The sequence below is a fragment of the Somniosus microcephalus genome, chromosome 4 (assembly GCF_052327205.1).
Source record: "Somniosus microcephalus isolate GS21.2 chromosome 4, FLI_Smic_1.0, whole genome shotgun sequence".
Taxonomy (NCBI): Eukaryota; Metazoa; Chordata; class Chondrichthyes; order Squaliformes; family Somniosidae; genus Somniosus; species Somniosus microcephalus.
In genome coordinates this window covers 208504961-208526200 of record NC_140990.1, presented here as the reverse complement: position 1 = coordinate 208526200, position 21240 = coordinate 208504961, and the positions used below count along the sequence as shown (strand labels likewise).

The 21240-nt window shown below is 43.7% G+C and overlaps 1 protein-coding gene across 1 annotated transcript in view; it reads right to left on the bottom strand.

Moving 5' to 3' along the window:
• Window positions 1-21240, bottom strand: part of vps16 (VPS16 core subunit of CORVET and HOPS complexes) — an 83097-nt gene that overhangs the window by 46321 nt on the left and 15536 nt on the right. Inside the window, exon 7 of the mRNA XM_085985766.1 lies at window positions 18391-18513. Within this exon, the coding sequence (XP_085841892.1) occupies window positions 18391-18513 (123 nt within the window). The remainder of the gene's footprint in view (window positions 1-18390; window positions 18514-21240) is intronic.

Sequence of the window (21240 nt, the reverse complement as noted above, 5' to 3'; positions counted from 1 at the left end):
GATTTCAGAGTTTGAGCAGCAGCTGGCGTCATTGCGGTGCATCCATGAGGCTGAGAGCTACGTGGATAGCACATTTCAGGAGGTGGTCACTGAAGGATCCAGCTAGTTCCCAATGAATTCTGGGATACTTGACTATGTTAACTGTTAAAGACAAAGATGGGTTTTCAATTCTTAGAACAAAGACTGACAAAATGCAGCTGGGAGCAGGAATGCCTACAAGGTCGAATATCAAACATCAAAGACACATAGAAGTGATAAGGTGTGTTCATAGCACCCCAGTAGAGCCAGTGTCTAAATACTGCCCTGTCCTCCTAGGAGATAAGAGTACAATTCGAATAGTCGCAGAACACATGAATCACTGTGGCCTTGCAATTACCCGCCTTGTTCGATAGTTAAGAATAAAAACATGTTTTCTCAAACTATAAACAAGGCCTGCAAAGGGGAAAAGATAACAGAAATGTGGGGAGTAAAATTACAATCCACATCTGTGGCTAACATGGTCCAAGGGTACCCGAGTTCAAGGGGGTGGACCCGACAGTTGAGTGACTAACTACATAAACCAATAAAGAGCAACTGTTATGACACGGTTTGTATGTGCACGCCCCATTCTGTAGTAAGTGGGCGTTGCTTATAGAAGTGTATAACTTGAATGAACCACTGTTTTTCCTTTGTGAGTGCACCTCTTGTTTGAGGAAGCAGGGTGACTCTCCCTTGTTAACAAGCTTCTCTTAGTTGCTTTAATAAATTCTGTACTTGTCCTCAATTCCGTCTGGGTTTCTCCAAAATTCGAATCTAACAGTTGGTGTCAGAAGTGGGATACTGCAGGTAACCTAAGGACCATATGAGTTGAAAGACACTGGAAGTGACGGCTAAGGCGAGTTTGCGTTGTGTCCTAAGCGGATAAGTCAGCGGAAGGCTTTTAGGAGGAACACTGATTCGCTCGTCATGGGTGGGGCTAAAACCGTATGGGCCAGCCAGTATTAAATTACCCACATAGTAAAATTATTCCTCATGGAGACCGCAGACTGACGGAATTGATTAGACATAAGTGTATATTTCTGATTTAGAGTATAAGGTGATACGTTTGTGCCGATAAAGTATAAGATAGAATATAAGAACATACGTAACAATTGTGTAATAGATCCGACCTCGAAAGTAGCTTCCTGATCAGCTGCTGCTCGAGGAGGGATAAACCCCATGGGGAGTGCCCGTGAATTGATAATTGACAGAACGTTTAATCAAAGGAGACCGAGTCCCCTTTGGAAAAAAAATGATAAACTTTATTTCGGAAAGTCTGTCTCAAAAAAAAACACAACGGGTTAAGAGAGAAACATAGCCAGGTGGTTAAGCATAAAGTGCAGGAGAGGGAGAGATAAAGAAGGAAAAAGATCTAATTTGCAGGCTAACCAATTTGGAAACTCAGCAAAGGAAGAGAAAAAAAACAGGGATTTGAAAAGCCAGGAAAAGCTGCTGAGACACCGATGTAAAAAGAAAGAAAAAAAAACTTAAAGCTTTACCGACATTGAAGTTATTAACATCTGTGCCGAGGCAAATAAAACACAAGATTTGCTGAGTGAAAGGAACCTTAAAAAAAATGCTGGAATTTCAGTTTGTATGAAAATGTGTGTTAAAGTGTGAATGTTTTCCTGACTATGAATGTTTAAGAAGTTACAGTATTTCTTTTGTCTGAAAAGTCTGTCTTTAAAAGATTCTGTTATGTGTTTTAGCTCCACCCACTTCTCTATGTTAAAAGCGTTTAAAACTTTTGTCTTGTCTTAGATTTTTGAAGTTTTAAGAATGTGCGAATAAGATTGTGCCCCCAGAATTGAAAAAAAAACTGAACTAATTTAAGTTAAGCTGGTGTGTAAAAACTGAGAAGAACAAAAAAAAGTTTGTTTAACAAAAGATTAAGTTTCAGTCTAAGATTTAACCTTGGAGTCACGGTTGCTATGGTGAAATCTTCTAAAGCAGTTTGATTTGATTTGTTTAAATGTGAAAAACTAATTTTTCTCCAGGTTATATTCAAAGTTTTTACAGTATTTTGAAAAGACATCTGAAGAAAGGACAAGAAGAAATATGACGTAATTTACTGTTTTCTGCAAGAATGTGCTATTTTGTTTTGTTTTATCTGTTCACTGTTTTACAAAAGATAAGCTTCAGCCTTGAAGTTACAGTTGCCAATGTGCTTGGAAGAAAATGAATTGGAATGTTTACAAGGCATAAATGATTGTTTCTTTGTTAATGTGGCTTCTTTCTTTCTTTTCCAAGTGATACTGGTTAGTTTTTAAAAAATTGATCTGGATTAAATTGGAGTTATGAAGTTAATTAACCTATTAAAAACAGACTTTCATTGTGGCCACGGTGAAATTCTGGTTGGTGTAAATTTGTGTAGACCGCATTGAATAAGATAACTCCGCTCTGCGAGAACATCCGATAGTGGCAGGTCCCTCTACAATATTTAATTGGCTACGGTACTGGGAGCCCTACAGAATGCGGGACTAAAGGTAAACCCTAGAAAGGTACAGGTAGGGAAGGACGGAGTAATCTACCGAAGATACATAATAACACAAGGGAAGAGACAAATGCCCGAAGACAGAAAGGTAGATTAATAAAGAGCAGTACTTGAAAGCCAGGTGATAAATAATCAGAATGGTATTATCTAGAGTTGGAACATGTGGTGTATGTGCCTTTAAAAGCAATTGTGGTGTATGTGCCTTTAAGAGCCCCAGGTGTGCGCAATGCCGGTAATTGCCACTTGGGCTATATAAGCCTGTGTATTGTGTATATCCTTTAGAACCCCCCCCCAGACTTGCTTAGTAAATACCTATGAACCAACTCCTGTCTTCAGTGTCTTTATCTACACACGGACACTACAGTGGCGACGAAGTGGAAACGGACTTACCTGCAATTCGGCAGCACCTCAAGGACATCGATTCCTCCAGCGTCCAGAAGACTCAAGGAAGTAATAGAAACTGTGGTTTCACCAGCTGGCCAAGCTGGTGGCAGGTACTGCGCTAATCCTTCCTGGGCGTCAGGCTGGGGCTCCAGCAGCGGGCTCTACAGCTGAGACAGGCAGCGAAATCGGAGGCAAGCAATAACGGACTGGGAGGGTGCACTCGGGAGACGGCCGGCACGGCAAGCAGGTCAGCGTTTAGACCTCCGTCGGGAACGAGCCTCCAACAGTGAATAAACGGAAACCACAGTAAAACAGCATTGTTATCGGTAGCAGCGGCGGGAAAGCGCAGGGAGCGCCATATCGTTGCTAGAGAGAGAGAAAAAAAAAGCACGGGAAGCGCCATATCTTTTTTTTGAAATGCCTAAGTCTGGCAATATTGATGCTTTTGATAACGAAACAGAGCCTAACTTTGGCAATATTGATGTTTTTGATAACAAGATAGAGGATTGGACCACATATGTAGAAAGAGTGGAGGTGTTTTGCACCGCAAATGGAATAGGAGATGAAAAAAAAGCTTCAGTGCTTCTGGATCTAATGGACGCAGAAACATACAAGCTGTTACGCAACTTAATCACTCCAGCCGAACCGATGGACAAGAATTTTGAGGAGATTGTTGATACCCTACACTGCCAATTCGAGGCAGGACTGGCAGATTCTCTGCAAGACAAATTCATCTGCGATCCCCTAAGTGTAGAAACACAAAAAAAGGTGTCTTCTGGAAAAGATTTAACACTGGACAAGGCTTTCAGTGCAATAGGAGCGGCAAAGATACAGCAAAGGCCACAGGACTTCGGCACCCATGAAATGACACGGGGTTTCGAAAGATGTTATCGCTGCGGCAGATCCAACCATGACCAGAGGGATTGCTGGTTCAAAGAAAAAGCATGCAGGCGATGCGGAAAGATGGGACACATTCCACGTGTATGCCGATCTGAAAATAAAAAATCCACTAACGGGAAAAGAATCAATAAGGAAAAGCACAGAAAGGTACAAATGATGACGGACAGTAGCTCCAAAGACCAGAAGAGCGATAGCGACTCCGGGAACAAGAGACTAAGCTCTCTCAAATTACATAATGTAATTGCCAATGAAGATTACCAGACCATTTGGGTTACCCTCATAATAGCAGGGTCCCCAGTTAAAATGGAGCTAGATACAGGATCAGCTCTAACCGTAGTAAATCGACGAGATTACGAGAGGCTATTTTCGCATATACCTCTAAAAGACACATCCATTATCTTAAAAACATATACGGGGCAGAAAGTATACCCCAAAGGAAAAATAAAGGTGCCTGTGGTATACAACGGCAAAGAAATACAAAAGTTGTATTTATACATTCTACAAGATGGTGGTCCACCGTTGTTGGGACGTGAATGGATAAGGAAGATACGTTTAGACTGGCACTCCATTCAGGCACTGACGGTGACCAGTAAGGAAAAAAACAATGATGACATCATACCTGAACGATTAAAAGACATCTTGGCCAACGCCAAAGAAGTGTTTCAAGAGAAACTAGGAACCTTGAAAGGCATCACCGCCTCAATAAAAGTGGAAGATGCAGCAATTCCAAAATTTTTTAAGGCAAGACCGGTGCCATACGCAATACGTCCGGCAGTCGAGGCAGAGCTGGAGAATTTGGAAAAGGCAGGCGTATTATCCAAAATAGATTGGAGCGAATGGGCAACACCCATCGTTCCAGTCATGAAAAAAGCATTGAAAAATAACTCTGAGGAACAGAGAAAAATTCGCATCTGTGGGGACTTTAAGGTGACTGTAAACCCGGTCCTTCACACGGTACAGTATCCTCTTCCGAGGCTAGAAGATATTTTCGCCTCCCTATCCGGAGGAAAACGTTTCACAAAAATTGACTTGGCACAGGCATATCTACAGATGGAGGTTGAGGAGACCTCTAAAAAGTATCTCACAATAAACACACACAAAGGCCTGTACCAGTACAATCGACTGGTTTTTGGAGTAGCATCAGCTCCAGCTATCTGGCAAAGAGCTATGGAGCAAGTCCTGCAAGGGATTCCGGGGACTCAGTGTTACCTGGACGACATCCTTATAACAGGAGAAAACGACAACGAGCACCTTGCCAATTTGGAGCAGGTGCTCACTAGGCTGAAAGAACGGGGCCTACGAGCAAATCGCCCCAAGTGCGAATTTTTCCAAAATCAGATATCATATTGTGGCCACATAATTAATAAGGAAGGGTTGCATAAGTCACCTGAAAAAATTGAAGCAGTTATAAAAGCCCCAGCACCTGAAAATGTTTCACAATTGAGGTCATTCCTGGGATTAATAAATTACTATCATAAATTTTTACCGAACTTATCAACTATTCTACACCCTCTTAATGATCTTCTACACACAGGAGTGATTTGGAAATGGAACGAAGACTGTAAACGTGCCTTCCATAAATGCAAAGACTTAATCACATCCGAGAAAGTTTTGGCTCATTACAACCCATCACTACCAATCAGACTGGCGTGCGATGCATCCCCTTACGGCATAGGAGCGGTATTGTCCCATAGATTCCCTGATGGCTCGGAACGGCCGATAGCTTTTGCGTCACGCTCATTGAACTCAGCTGAGCGTAACTATTCCCAGATAGACAGGGAAGCACTCAGCCTGGTATGGGGAGTGAAGAAATTCAACCATTACCTACACGGACAAAAATTTACCTTGCTGACTGACCATCAACCCCTCATCTCCATATTCAACCCTAAGAAAGGTGTCCCCATTATGACGGCACAAAGACTACAGAGGTGGTCCCTTTTTCTAGGGGCACACCAATACAACATTGAATACAAAGGGTCAAAACAGCATGGGAATGCTGACGGTTTATCGCGCCTGCCGTTGCCAACGATAGAAGGGGCACCTACAGTAGACCCAGTAGAGATATTCCACTCTACCATAGTGGAATGTCTACCGGTGACAAATTCTGCCATTGAAAGGGAGACCAGAAATGACCCTACTCTCTCACGGGTCTACGATTTAACAATGAAGGGATGGCCAGCACATGGCGAACCACTGTTGCCAGCATTTTCGCAAAGAAGAGAACAGCTGTCAGTGTGCCGAGGAACCTTGATGTGTGGATCCAGAGTGGTGATTCCACCCAAACTCCAGGATAAAGTGCTAAAGGAGCTTCACAAGGGGCATCTGGATGGAGTGAAAATGAAGAACCTAGCTAGGGCGTTTGTATGGTGGCCAGGTATCGATGGAGACATCGAAGACATGACCAAGAGCTGCCTAGGATGCCAGAAGGTCCAAAATGCTCCGCCACAGGCCCCTCTACATCCATGGGAGTGGCCCTCATCTCCCTGGCAAAGGGTGCACATCGACTTTGCTGGTCCATTTATGGACTCAATGTTCTTAATCGCAGTTGATGCACACTCCAAGTGGCCGGAGGTAATAAAGATGTCCTCCACCACCACGGAAAAAACCATCACAGTATTAAGGACCATATTTGCCAGGAATGGGCTGCCGGAACAGATATGTTCTGATAATGGACCGCAATTTGTGTCCGAAGAATTCAGAAAGTTCTTAAAGAACAATGGGGTAAAGCACTACACGTCCGCCCCATACCATCCCGCCACCAATGGATTGGCTGAAAGGTTTGTCCAGACCTTTAAGAAGGCCATAAAGGCCATGGGTAATGAAAACATAAAACTTCAGCACAAGGTGGATAACTTCTTATTTGCATATAGGAATGCAACACATATGGTTACAAACCAAACTCCCGCCATGATGTTCTACAATAGAAACCTAAGATGCCGGCTGGATTTGGTCAAGCCCAACATCCGAAGGGACGTGGAGAACCGGCAGTTTCAGGGCATGAATGAAAGGCCAACTAGGGCCTTCCAGATCGGCCAACCGGTTTTGGCCCGGGACTACCGTACCGAGAAATGGCAGCCTGGAACTATCTGCACACGACTAGGACCACTGATGTATACCGTGGACATCGGAGAAAGCATAATAAGGCGCCATGCTGACCAAATCATCAAGTCATCCGAAAAGGGACAACCTACACCACCACGCTATACATCTAACGATGAAGTCGAGATACCCATATCTACCTCCGATCCGGTGATACTGGAACCCGATGAACCCGACACTGGCCTTCAAGCCGAATCAGCCTTACCAGAAGAACCTACTACACCACCAGAAACTACTACACCCCCGAGGCGTTATCCGGACCGAGTCAGGAAGCCTCCTGAGAGACTAACTTATAATTAATTAATACAGCAATGTATATTATTTTGCATATAACATGTAATTAATAATTACTTAAAATATGATGCACTAGTTAGCTAGAAGGGGATGAATTGTGGTGTATGTGCCTTTAAAAGCAATTGTGGTGTATGTGCCTTTAAGAGCCCCAGGTGTGCGCAATGCCGGTAATTGCCACTTGGGCTATATAAGCCTGTGTATTGTGTATATCCTTTAGAACCCCCCCCAAGACTTGCTTAGTAAATACCTATGAACCAACTCCTGTCTTCAGTGTCTTTATCTACACACGAACACTACAGAACAAGTGGCTGGTTTGAACAACTTGGATGAGGAAGAGAAAAAGCGCTTCCTGCTATTCACTCTAAGCCCCGGTGTTTATGCAGGCCTCCCACCGGAAGACTGAGGGGCTGAAGCTGAGGATTGCCCAGGTGATGGGACAGGGAAGAGGGGATCTTTTTAAAAGCTATAGCAGATGTAGAGCAGGGTGCAAATGAGACTCCGGCAGCATATGCTGACAGACTGTGGCCCACATTTCAAGAGGCGATGGGAGAGGCACTAGGACCGAGAGGACCACTGGCTGCGTGCTTTGATTTCTCTCAGTCTCCCATACTTACAAGCAGCTATGTCAGATTTTGATCCGGAAGATGGGGTAAATACAAAGGCTAAAGTTGTGAGGAAAATGACCCTAATAAATTAAAGCACACAAGAAGGTTACTGACCGACACCAACAGGGCAATGCATGGGCAGACGAGGCAGCCAAGCAGGCAGCTGAGAAAGGGAATCTGACCAATGAAGCCCAAGTGTTCGTGTTTAGTTAAAGTGTGAAAACACAACTGTCTTTTCGATCAGGAAAGTTTTTTTTAAATTTACGTGTAGTGACGCAATTGCGTGCACCTGATAATGTTTTGCTCCACCTTCTTAAAAACCTGCAAAGGAGTTAACCCTTTCCACTGACAGCTGTTTAAGTTCACCAAGCAATAACTTTAGTATTGCTGAATGAAATTTAAAGATATTGGACATTATTAAATTTAAGTTTCTTAATGTTCTATGTTTTCAATCTTAAATATTGTACTGGACAGTAAAGTTCCTCCAGAACTCATGAATATGAATGGTAATTAAAGGGAAGTGATTGAGGGTGTGATAGAAACAGGAGAATTACACTACTAAATGGGAATTTTCAAAATGTTCTAGTGAAAGTCAGGAAAGTGTAGTTAAGAATAGTAAATTGATAGCTTTCTCTTGGAGACATTTGTGTCCCTGCCTATAATGAACTTTAAGAAAACTGAATTTGAAAGTCCAGCCACTACCCAAGACATCAGGACCATGCAGAGGAAGATGAGCAAAGATCTCCAGACGACTACAATCTTTTGATAAGACGCCTGAAAGCCCGAGAAAGGCTTGTATCGGATGGCACGTGTGGCATAATATGGAGATACCGGTATGAGTGTGCAAATGTGATTCGTTACGTATGAGGTAATTACCATCCGAGAATGTATGTTGAATTTGCACTGAAGAACGGGTCTCAGACATGCTCAGTTACTTGACAACAGCAAGACATGAAATAGTTAATGTGGCGCAGGAGAGCGAGACAACTTTTAAAGCACTGACATACTCCATCGAGAAACTATCTAATTAATGAAACAATCAGAATAGAGTTAAACACACTGGTACCTGTTAGAGGGATTGAAATTGAAGTTGAAGTGGAGAGTTACATGGAATCTGGATTGGGACAATTGAGGGCTAAGGAGAAATCATGTTTAGTAAGAATTATCCACAAGATGGATAAGAGTAAGAGAGAGATCTGGAGAATCTTTTAAGTCCATGATTTGTTGATTAGATGTTAAACTGCAATGTCGCTTGAAATGATTGCAAGACTGAATTTAACTGTGACTGTAATAATTGTGTTTTGTAGGTAACAGAGCGTGGGAAAAACCAGTACGAATCCAATATGAGGTGATTTTGGTGGTGCCTACCACTGCAATTACCATGCTTTATGGGTCTAACAGGACCTGTCCCATCAACCAACACATTTTTAAGTATGAGCTACACAATTATGTGGCGCAATTCGGATACGACATTCCCCTGTTGTTTGAGGGTTTCAGTGAGCTCATGATGCAACTGAACACCTCCCTAAAGCATTTTTATGTTTTGGAGCAAGACAACTGGAGAATAGATATTGAAATTGACAGCATAGAGGACAACTCACACTGGTGGGATATTGGGTTTAATACATCAGCACACCCTTACGTTCGTATTATTTCACATGCTCTGGTTGTTCTCCAACTTGTAATGATAGTGTATACATATATCAAATACACTATGTAGTAAGACTTCGATACATAAGCCAATTGGGTACTCGTGCCTATGACTAACCAGCACTAACAAATTAATTGAGCACACCGAAAGAGAAGATCCGAAGCAACGTAGAGGAGACCCCAGGCGGGGTAACATCAGGAAAGATAGAAGAAACAGATGATTCCCCAGGCGGGGCAGAATTGGAACGCCGGAACAGTGAATTGAATTTAAGTAAGGAGACAGTAACAGGACATTTGGATAATCATAATTTAATAGGACAAAGTTAGCATGGTTTTATGAAGGGGAAGTCATGTTTGACAAATTTGCTGGAGTTCTTTGAGGAAGTAACATATAGGGTGGATAAAGGGGAACCAGTGGACGTAGTGTATTTAGACTTCCAAAAGGCATTTGACAAGGTGCCACACAAAAGATTATTGCTTAAGATAAAAAATCACGGGATTGGGGGTAATATTCTGGCATGGATGGAGGATTGGCTATCTAACAGAAGGCAGAGAGTTAGGATAAATGGTTCATTCTCAGGCTGGCAATCAGTAACTAGTGGTGTTCCGCAGGGGTCAGTGCTGGGTCCCCAACTCTTTACAATCTATATTAACGATTTGGAGGAGGGGACCGAGTGTAACATATCAAAGTTTGCAGATGATACTAAGATGGGAGGGAAAGTAGTGAGTGAGGAGGACATAAAAAGCCTGCAAGGGGACATAGACAGGCTAAGTAAGTGGGCAGAGATTTGGCAGATGGAGTGCAATACTGGAAAGTGTGAGGTTATGCACTTTGGCAGGAAAAATCGTAGAGCAAGTTATTATCTTAATGGCAAGGAACTGGAAAGTACTGAAGTACAAAGGGATCTGGGGGTCCTGGTGCACGAAACTCAAAAGGTTAGTATGCAGGTGCAGCAAGTGATTAAGAAGGCCAATGGAATGTTGGCTTTCATAGGTAGGGGGATAGAATATAAAAATAGGGAGGTATTGCTTCAGTTGTACAAGGTATTGGTGAGACCGCACCTGGAATACTGCGTACAGTTTTGGTGTCCATACTTAAGAAAGGACATACTTGCTCTCGAGTCAGTACAAAGAAGGTTCACTCGGTTAATCCCGGGGATGAGGGGATGGACATATGAGGAGAGGTTGAGTAGATTGGGACTCTACTCATTGGAGTTCAGAAGAATGAGAGGCGATCTTATTGAAACATATAAGATTGTGAAGGGGTTGGATCAGGTGGATGCGGGGACGATGTTCCCGATGATGGGTGAAACTAGAACTAGGGGGCATAGTCTTAGAATAAGGGGCTGCTCTTTCAAAACTGAGATGAGGAGGAACTACTTCACTCAGAGGGTGGTAGGTCCATGGAATATGCTGCCCCAAAAAGCTGTAGAAGCTACATCATTACATAAATTTAAAAACAGAAATAGACAGTTTCCTAGAAGTAAAGGGAATTAAGGGTTATGGGGAGCGGGCAGGAATTTGGACATGAGTCTAGGTTCGGATCGGTCATGGCCCTGTGGGTAGCGGAGCGGGCCCAGGGGCCGTGTAGCCTGATCCTGCTCCTATTTCGTGTGTCTAATTCGGTTAGATTCAGGAGATGGTTCTGTGATAGTGGATTGGCGGTTAGGATCAGATCAGCCATGATCTTATTGAATGGCGGAGCAGGCTCGAGGTACCGATTGGCCTACTCCTGCTCCTATTTCTTATGTTCTTATGATCAGATCAGGGCCATTACTGCCAGATCATATGATGCAGCAATAGGAGCAGTGGGCGGAGGAGAAAGGATAGACTGGGGACTCAATATACAGATCCATCCGTGGATCCGACTGATTTCACATGTAACTGTGGTGCAGTTAGTAATTGTCCTGACCTTGTTGTGTATGACATACAGGAAATGTAAACGAACTCAGGCGAAACAAATTGCAAAACAAGTGGTTAAAACTGTTAATGCTTGTACTGCTCCTACTCCAAGCGTTTCAGGTTGACTTTAACAACTTGTTGGAAAAATCAAGTGTATGAATAATGAAGCAATCGTATAATAAATTGGGGAATGCCTAAATATTAACTTTACTCATCCGATGCATATCTGGTGCCTCGACGGGTAGCCACCCCGACAGGATTCACACCAGACCATATGTAACAAATGTGCGGCCTACCTGGAATAACCAAAGGCCGGGGGGGGGGGATGGGGGGCGGGGAGTATAGAACAAATTGGAGGGGGGTTACAGGAAAACCTTCATCATTCATGCTATTTGATTGGGGAAAACCTATATGCGTTTCTGCAATACTATAAACCCACCAGCTTATCACACTATCGTAGCATAGAGAGCACATTCTCCAACCACGCTTCAAGGGTCCTTTCCGGGGGTTGGAAGGGGGGACTGAAGGATCCAGCTAGTTCCCAATGAATTCTGGGATACTTGACTATGTTAACTGTTAAAGACAAAGATGGGTTTTCAATTCTTAGAACAAAGACTGACAAAATGCAGCTGGGAGCAGGAATGCCTACAAGGTCGAATATCAAACATCAAAGACACATAGAAGTGATAAGGTGTGTTCATAGCACCCCAGTAGAGCCAGTGTCTAAATACTGCCCTGTCCTCCTAGGAGATAAGAGTACAATTCGAATAGTCGCAGAACACATGAATCACTGTGGCCTTGCAATTACCCGCCTTGTTCGATAGTTAAGAATAAAAACATGTTTTCTCAAACTATAAACAAGGCCTGCAAAGGGGAAAAGATAACAACAGAAATGTGGGGAGTAAAATTACAATCCACATCTGTGGCTAACATGGTCCAAGGGTACCCGAGTTCAAGGGAGTGGGTCCGACAGTTGAAGGATGGACCCGACAGTTGAGTGACTAACTACAAAAACCAATAAAGAGCAACTGTTATGACACGGTTTGTATGTGCACGCCCCATTCTGTAGTAAGTGGGCGTTGCTTATAGAAGTGTATAACTTGAATGAACCACTGTTTTTCCTTTGTGATTGCACCTCTTGTTTGAGGAAGCAGGGTGACTCTTGTAGTGTATGTACCCGTCTACCTTTAAGGGAACTATTGAATGTAACCGTTCACCTTTAAGAGAACTACTTTAGGTGTGGCACTATTTGTTTGGCTTCTGTATACTGTAATACCGATAGTGACCACACCAGTATATAAGTGTTGTGGCAGGATTGCTGGGGCAGATTCGCCCGGACCTTCGAATAGTAAAGACCTGTTTGTTTGTTACTTCTGAAGTCTGTGTATTTATTAACTGCACAACCCACAGACTTTACAACTCTCCCTTGTTAACAAGCTTCTCTTAGTTGCTTTAGTAAATTCTGTACTTACATAGAAACATAGAAGATAGGAGCAAGAGTAGGCCATTCGGCCCCTCGAGCCTGCTCCGCCATTCAATGAGATCATGGCTGATCATCCAAATTCAGTACCCTGTCCCTGCCTTCTCCCCATATCCCTTGGTCCCTTTAGCCTTAAGAAATATATCCAACTCTTTTTTGAATATATTTAATAAACTGGCCTCCACTGCCCTCTGTGGCAGAGAATTCCACAGGTTCACCACTCTCTGGGTGAAGAAATTCCTCCTCATTTCAGTCCTAAATGGCTTACCCCTTATCCTTAGACTATGACCCCTGGTTCTGGACTCCCTGGCCATCATAAACATCCTTCCTGCATCTAGTCTGTCCAGGCCTGACAGAATTTTATAGGTTTCGATGAGATCCTCTCTCAATCTTCTAAACTCCAGTGAGTATAAGCCCAATCGACACAATCTCTCCTCATACGTCATTCCTGCCATCCCAGGTATCAGCCTGGTGAATCTTCGCTGCACTCCTTCCATGGCAAGAACGTCCTTTCTCAGGTAAGGTGACCAAAACTGCACACAATACTCAAGGTACCTTCAGCGACTGGTGCACAAGAACACCCAGGTCTCTTTGCACTTCCCCTTCTCCCAATCTATTGCCATTCAAATAATAATCTGCCTTCCTGTTTTTGCCACCAAAGTGGATAACCTCACATTTATCCACATTATAGTGCATTTGCCATGTTTCTGCCCAATCACCCAATCTGTCCAAATCGTACTGGAGTTTCACGACATCCTCCTCACAGCTTACCCTCCCACCCAGCTTTGTGTCGTCTGCAAATTTGGAGATATTACATCCAATTCCCTCGTCCAGATCATTAATATATATTGTGAACAGCTGGGGTCTTAGGACCGATCCTTGCGGTACCCCACTAGTCACTGCCTGCCACTCGGAAAACGACCCGTTTATTCCAACTCTTTGCTTTCTGTCCACCAACCAGTTCTCTATCCAAGTCAATACCTTGCCCCCAATCCCATGTGCCTCAATTCCGTCTCCATCTGGGTTTCTCCAAAATTCGAATCTAACAGTCACCCCGCAGCGTAAGAATGTGCAGGCAGAGAGGGAATGGGTAACCGCCAGACAGACTAGGAGGACCAGGCAGGTAGTGAAGGAGTCCCGAGTGCATCTCACTCTCCAACCAGTAAATACTGGTGAGGGCGATGGTTCCTCTGGGGAGTACAGACAGAGCCAAGGCCATGGCACCACACGTGGCTCAGCTGTACCGGGGGGGTGGGTAGGAAGATCGGGAAAGCAATAGCAATGAGATTCGATAGTTAGGGGAAGAGACAGCCATTTCTGCGGCCGCTGACGTGATTCTAGGATGGTATGTTGCCTCCCTGTTGCCAAGATGTCACTGAGCGACTGCAGAACATTCTGAGGGGGGAGGGTGAACAGCCAGAGGTCGTGGTCCATATCGGTATTAACGACATAGATAGAAAGAGGGATGAGGTCCTGCAGGCAAATTTTAGGGAGTTAGGAAAGAGATTAAAAAGCAGGACCTCAAAAGGTAGTAATTTCTTGATTACTCCCGGTGCCACGAGCTAGTGAGTATAGAAATAGGAGGATAGGGCAGATGAAGGGTTTCTACCCAAAATGTTGACTCTATTTTTCTCTCCACGGATGTTGCCTGGCCTGCTGAGTTTTTCCAGCATTTTCTGTTGTTATTTTAGAGCAGATGAATGCGTGGCTGGAGAGATGGTGCAAGAAGGAGGACTTTAGATTCCTGGGACATTGAGATTGGTTCTGGGGGTGGTGGGACCTGTACAGGCCGGACAGGTTGCACCTCAACAGAGCTGGGACCAATGTCCTCGCGGAGGGGTTTGCTAATGCTGTTGAAGAGGCTTTAAACTAATTTGGCAGGGGGGTGGGCACCAGGATGTAGCATTAGAAAGGAGAAACAAGGTGCACAAAGGATTGGGAGAGACAGATAGCACGAGAGTAAGAAATAGTATGGTATTAAGTGGGGTCAGACTAAGTGAGAATACAAGGAGGTCTAAGATAGGTTTACAGTGCATGTGTGTGAATGCACAGAGTGTGGTAAATAAGGTTGGAGAGCTGCAGGTGCAAATAGCCACATGGTAATATGATGTTGTGGCAATAACAGAGACCTGACTCAAAAAAGGGCAGGATTGGGTACTAAATATTCCTGGATATAAGGTGTTCAGGAAAGATAGGGAAGGAAAGAAAGGAGGTGGGGTGGTAGTATTGATTAAGGAGAATATTACAGTGCTGGAGAGATAGGATGTCCTGGAGGGGTCAAGGACAGAATCTATTTGTTAGAGTTAAGAAACAATAGAGATGCCATTACACTACTAGGTGTATTCTATAGGCCACCAACTAGTGGGAAGGATATAGAGGAGCAAATTTGCAGGGAAATTACAGGGAGGTGCAAGAACTATAGAGTAGTGATAATGGGGGACTTCAACTATCCTAATATAGACTGGGATAGTAATAGTGTAAAGGGCAGAGAGGGGGAAGAATTTCTGAAGTGTGTTCAGAAGAACTTTCTTGATCAGTACGTTTCCGGCCCAATGAGGAAAGAGGCATTGCTGGATCTGGTTCTGGGGAATGAGGTGGGTCAAGTAGAGCAAGTGTCAGTAGGGGAACATTTAGGGAACAGTGATCACAGTATCATAAGGTTTAGACTAGTTATGGGCCCGTCGAGCCTGTGCCGGCTCTCTGCAAGAGCACTTCAGCTAGTCCCATTCGCCCGCCCTTTCCCCGTAGCCCTGCAATTTTTTTTCCTTCAGGTACTTATCCAACTGCCTTGTAAAAGCCATGATTGAGTCTGCCTCCACCACCCTTTCAGGCAGTGCATTCCAGATCCTAACCACTCGCTGAGTAAAAGAGTTTTTCCTCATGTCGCCTTTTCTGCCAATCTCTTTAAATCTGTGTCTTCTGGTTCTCGACCCTTCTGCCAATGGGAACAATTTCTCTTCATCTACTCTGTCCAGATCCCTCATGATTTTGAATACCTCTATTAAATCTCTTCTCAATCTTCTCTGCTCTAAGGAGAACAACCCCAGCTTCTCCAGTCTGTCCACCTAACTGAAGTCCCTCATCCCTGGAATCATTCTCGTAAATCTTTTTTGCACCCTCTCCAAGGCCTTCACATCCTTCCTAAAGTGCAGTGCCCAGAATGGGACACAATACTCCAGTTGAGGCCAAACCAGTGTTTTATACAGGTTCATCATAATATCCACGCTTTTGTACTCAATACCTCTATGCAGCCCAGGATCCCGTAAAAAATTTTTAACTGCTTTCTCAACCTGCCCTGCCACTTTCAACGATTTGTGCACATATACTCCTAGGTCTCTGTTCATGCACCCCCTTTAGGATTGTACCCTTTAGTTTATATTTCCTCTCATTCTTTCTATCAAAATGTATCACTTTGCACTTTTCTGTGTTAAATTTCATCTGCTACGTGCCCGCCCATTCCACCAGCCTGTCTATGTCCTCTTGAAGTCCATCACTATACTCAAAGTTTTGTCTCATCTGCAAATTTTGAAATTGTGCCCTGTACACCCAAGTTCAAGTCATTAATATACATCAAGAAAAGCAGTGGTCCTAGAACCGACCCCTGGGGAACACCACTGTATACCTTGCACCACTGCTCTCTGTTTCCTGTCACTTAGCCAATCACGTATCCACGCTGCCGCTGTCCCTTTTATTCCATGAGCTTCAACTTTGCTGGCAAGCCTATTATGTGGCACTTTATCAAACGCCTTTTGGAAATCCATGTACGCCACGGCAACCACACTGCCCTCATCAACCCTCTCTGTTACCTCATCAAAAAACTCATCAAGTTAGCTAAACACAATTTGTGTTTAACAAATCCGTGCTGGCTTTCCTTAATTAATCCACACTTGTCCAAGTGACTGTTAATTTTGTCCCGGATTATTGTTTCTAAAAGCTTCCTCACTACCGAGGTTAAACCAACTGGCCTGTAGTTGCTGGGTTTATCTTTACACCCTTTATTCAACAAAGGTGTAACATTTGCAATTCTCCAGTCCTCTGGCACCACCCCCATTTCTAAGGAGGATTGGAAGATTATGGCCAGTACCTCCGCGATTTCTTCCTTCGCTTCCCTCAGCGTCCTTGGATGAATCCCATCTGGTCCTCGTGACTTATCTACTTTAAGTAAAGCCAGCCTTTCTAGTACCTCCTCTATCAATTTTTATCCCATCCAGTATCTCAACTACCTCCTCCTTCACTATGACTTTGGCAGCATCTTCCTCCTTGGTGAAGACAGATGCAAAGTATTCATTCAGCATCTCAGCCATACCTTCTGCCTCCATGCGTAGGTCTCCTTTTTGGTCCCTAATCGGCCCCACCCCTCCTCTTACTACCCGTTTACTATAGAAGACTTTTCGATTACCTTTTATGTTAGCTGCCAATCTATTCGCATACCCTCTCTTTGCCCCTCTTTTCTTTTTCACTTCTCCTCTGAACTTTCTATATTTAGCCTAATTCTCAGATGTATTCTCAACCCGACATCTGTTATATGTGCTCTTTTTCTGCTTCATCTTACTCGCTATCTCTTTTGTCATCCAGGGGGCGCTGACTTTAGTTGCCCTACCTTTCCCCCTAGTGGGAATGTACCTCGACTGTAGCCAAACTATTTCCTCTTAAAGGCAGCCCATTGTTCCATTACAGTTTTGCCTGCCAATCTTTGATTCCAATTTACCCGGACCAGATCCATTCTCATTCCACTGACATTGGCCTTCCTCCAATTAAGTATTTTTACTCTAGATTGCTCCCTGTCCTTTTCCATAGCTGATGTAAAACTTATAATACTATGATCACTGTTCCCTAAATGTTCCCCTACTGACACTTGCTCTACTTGACCCCCTTCCTCAGCTCATCTGTTGCTGAAACACTCATCCATGCCTCTGTTACCTCTAGACGTGACTATTCCAATGCTCTCCTGGCCAGCCTCTCATTTTCCGTCCTACACAAACTTGAGCTCATCCAAACCTCTGCTGCCCATCTGCTCACATTCTAACTCGCTCCAAGTCCTGTTCACCCATCACCGCTGTGCTCGCTGACCTGCATTGGCTCCCGGTCCGGCATCGCCTCAATTTAAAAATTCTCATCCTTGTTTTCAAATCCCTCCATGGCCTCGCCCCTCCCCATCTCTGTAATCTCCTCCAGCCCGACAAGCCTCCAAGATCTCTACACTCCTCCAGTTCTAGCCCCTTGCGCATCCCCGATTTTAATTGCTCCACCGTTGGCAGCCGTGCCTTCAGGTGCCTAGGCCCAAAGCTCTGGCATTCCCTCCCTAAACCTCTCCGCCGCTCTCTTTGACCAAGCTTTTGGTCATCTGTCCCAATATCTCCGTGTGTGACTCGGTGTCAAATTTTGTTTGATAATGCTCCATGAAGTGCCTTATAGTTTTGGCTCGATATAAATGCAAGTTGCTGTTGTATTTGACTACTCTCTGTAAAATGATGCGAAAACTGATACATCAACAAATTAGTTCATTTGATGGCCTCACAGTAACTAAGAAATAATTACAATCATGCTTAGACTGTTCATCTCACCTTCAATGATGACGAACCCATCCAAATGCTACCAGTGTCTGTAAATAGAGCAAGCCATTTATAATTGAATGAAATGGCAATTTGGGTAAATCCACACACTTGCGGTCCAAGGCCAGGGGGAGTCTACAACAGAAAAAGTGATTTTTTAAATTAAGTTAAACTCACAATCTTTATTTACTTATTCCAACATCCAGGGGTATTCAATATTCAGGAAAGATAGGCAAAAAGGAAAAGGAGGTGGGGTAGCATTACATAAGAACATAAGAAATAGGAGCAGGAGTAGGCCAATTGGCCCCTCGAGCCTGCTCCGCCATTCAATAAGATCATGGCTGATCTGACCCTAACCGCCAATCCACTATCACAGAACCATCTCCTGAATCTAGCAGAATTAGACACACGAAATAGGAGCAGGATCAGGCTACACGGCCCCTGGGCCCGCTCCGCTACCCACAGGGCCACGTCCAATCCGAACCTAGACTCATGTCCAAATTCCTGCCCGCTCCCCGTAAGCCTTAATTCCCTTTACTTCTAGGAAACTGTCTATTTCTGTTTTAAATTTATGTAATGATGTAGCTTCTACAGCTTTTTGGGGCAGCATATTCCATGGACCTACCACCCTCTGAGTGAAGTAGTTCCTCCTCATCTCAGTTTTGAAAGAGCAGCCCCTTATTCTAAGACTATGCCCCCTAGTTCTAGTTTCACCCATCATCGGGAACATCTTCCACGCATCCACCCGATCCAACCCCTTCACAATCTTATATGTTTCAATAAGATCGCCTCTCATTCTTCTGAACTCCAATGAGTAGAGTCCCAATCTACTCAACCTCTCCTCATATGTCCATCCCCGGGATTAACCGAGTGAACCTTCTTTGTACTGACTCGAGAGCAAGTATGTCCTTTCTTAAGTATGGACACCAAAACTGTACGCAGTATTCCAGGTGCGGTCTCACCAATACCTTGTACAACTGAAGCAATACCTCCCTATTTTTATATTCTATCCCCCTAGCAATGAAAGCCAACATTCCATTGGCCTTCTTAATCACTTGCTGCACCTGCATACTAACCTTTTGAGTTTCATGCACCAGGACCCCCAGATCCCTTTGTACTTCAGTACTTTCCAGTTTCTTGCCATGAAGATAATAACTTGCTCTACGATTTTTCCTGCCAAAGTGCATAACCTCACACTTTCCAGTATTGTATTCCATCTGCCAAATCTCTGCCCACTTACTTAGCCTGTCTATGTCCCCTTGCAGGCTTTTTATGTCCTCCTCACTCACTACTTTCCCTCCCATCTTAGTATCATCTGCAAACTTTGATATGTTACACTCGGTCCCCTCCTCCAAATCGTTAATATAGATTGTAAAGAGTTGGGGACCCAGCACTGACCCCTGCGGAACACCACTAGTTACTGATTGCCAGTCTGAGAATGAACCATTTATCCCAACTCTCTGCCTTCTGTTAGATAGCCAATCCTCTATCCATGCCAGAATATTACCCCCAATCCCGTGATTTTTTATCTTAAGCAATAATCTTTTGTGTGGCACCTTGTCAAATGCCTTTTGGAAGTCTAAATACACTACGTCCACTGGTTCCCCTTTATCCACCCTATACGTTACTTCCTCAAAGAACTCCAGCAAATTTGTCAAACATGACTTCCCCTTCATAAAACCATGCTGACTTTGTCCTATTAAATTATGATTATCCAAATGTCCCGTTACTGTCTCCTTAATAATGGACTCCAAAATTTTACCTACCACAGATGTTACGCTAACCGGTCTATAGTTTCCAGCCTTCTGTCTACTGCCCTTTTTAAATAAGGGTGTTACATTAGCAGTTTTCCAGTCTGCCGGGACCTTTGCCAAGTCCAGGGAGTTTTGGAAAATTATTACCAATGCATCCACAATCCCTACCGCCACTTCCCTCAAGACCCTAGGATGTAAGCCATCAGGTCCAGGTGATTTATCCGCCTTGAGTCCCATTATTTTACCGAGTACCACTTCCTTAGTGATTTTGATTGTGTTTAGCTCCTCCCCCCCTTTAGCCCCCTGTTTGTCCAGTGTTGGGATATTCTTAGTGTCTTCTACTGTAAAGACTGATGTAAAATATTCATTCATTCAGTGTTTTTGCCATCTCCATATTTCCCACCATTAATTTCCTGGTCTCATCCTCTAAGGGACCAACATTTACTTTAGCCACCCTTTTTCCTTTTATATAACTATAAAAACTCTTACTATCTGTTTTTATATTTTTTGCTAATTTACTTTCATAATCTATCTTCCCTTTCTTAATCAATCTTTTTGTTATTTTTTGCTGTCTTTTAAAGTTTTCCCAATCCTCTATCCTCCCACTAGATTTGGCTACCTTATATGCCCTTGTTTTTAGTCGAATACTATCCTTAATTTCTTTACTTAGCCACGGATGGCTGTCTTTTACACCCTTTTCTTCTCAGTGGAATATATTTTTTTTGGAAATTGTAAAATAACTCCTTAAATGTACACCACTGATCATGTATCGTCTTACCCTTTAATCTATTTTCCCAATCCACTCTACTCAATTCCGCTCTCATACCTTCATAGTCTCCTTTATTCAAGCTTAGCACGCTTGTTTGAGATCCAACCTTCTCACCCTCTAATTGAATATGGAATTCAACCATGTTATGGTCACTCATTCCAAGGGGATCCTTTACTAGGACATTTTTAATTAATCCCGTCTCGTTACACAGGACCAGATCTAAGGTTGCTTGCCCCCTGGTCGGTTCAGTTACATACTGCTCAAGAAACCCATCCCGAATACACTCAATGAACTCATCCTCAAGGCAGCCCTGCCCAATTTGATTTGTCCAATTAATAT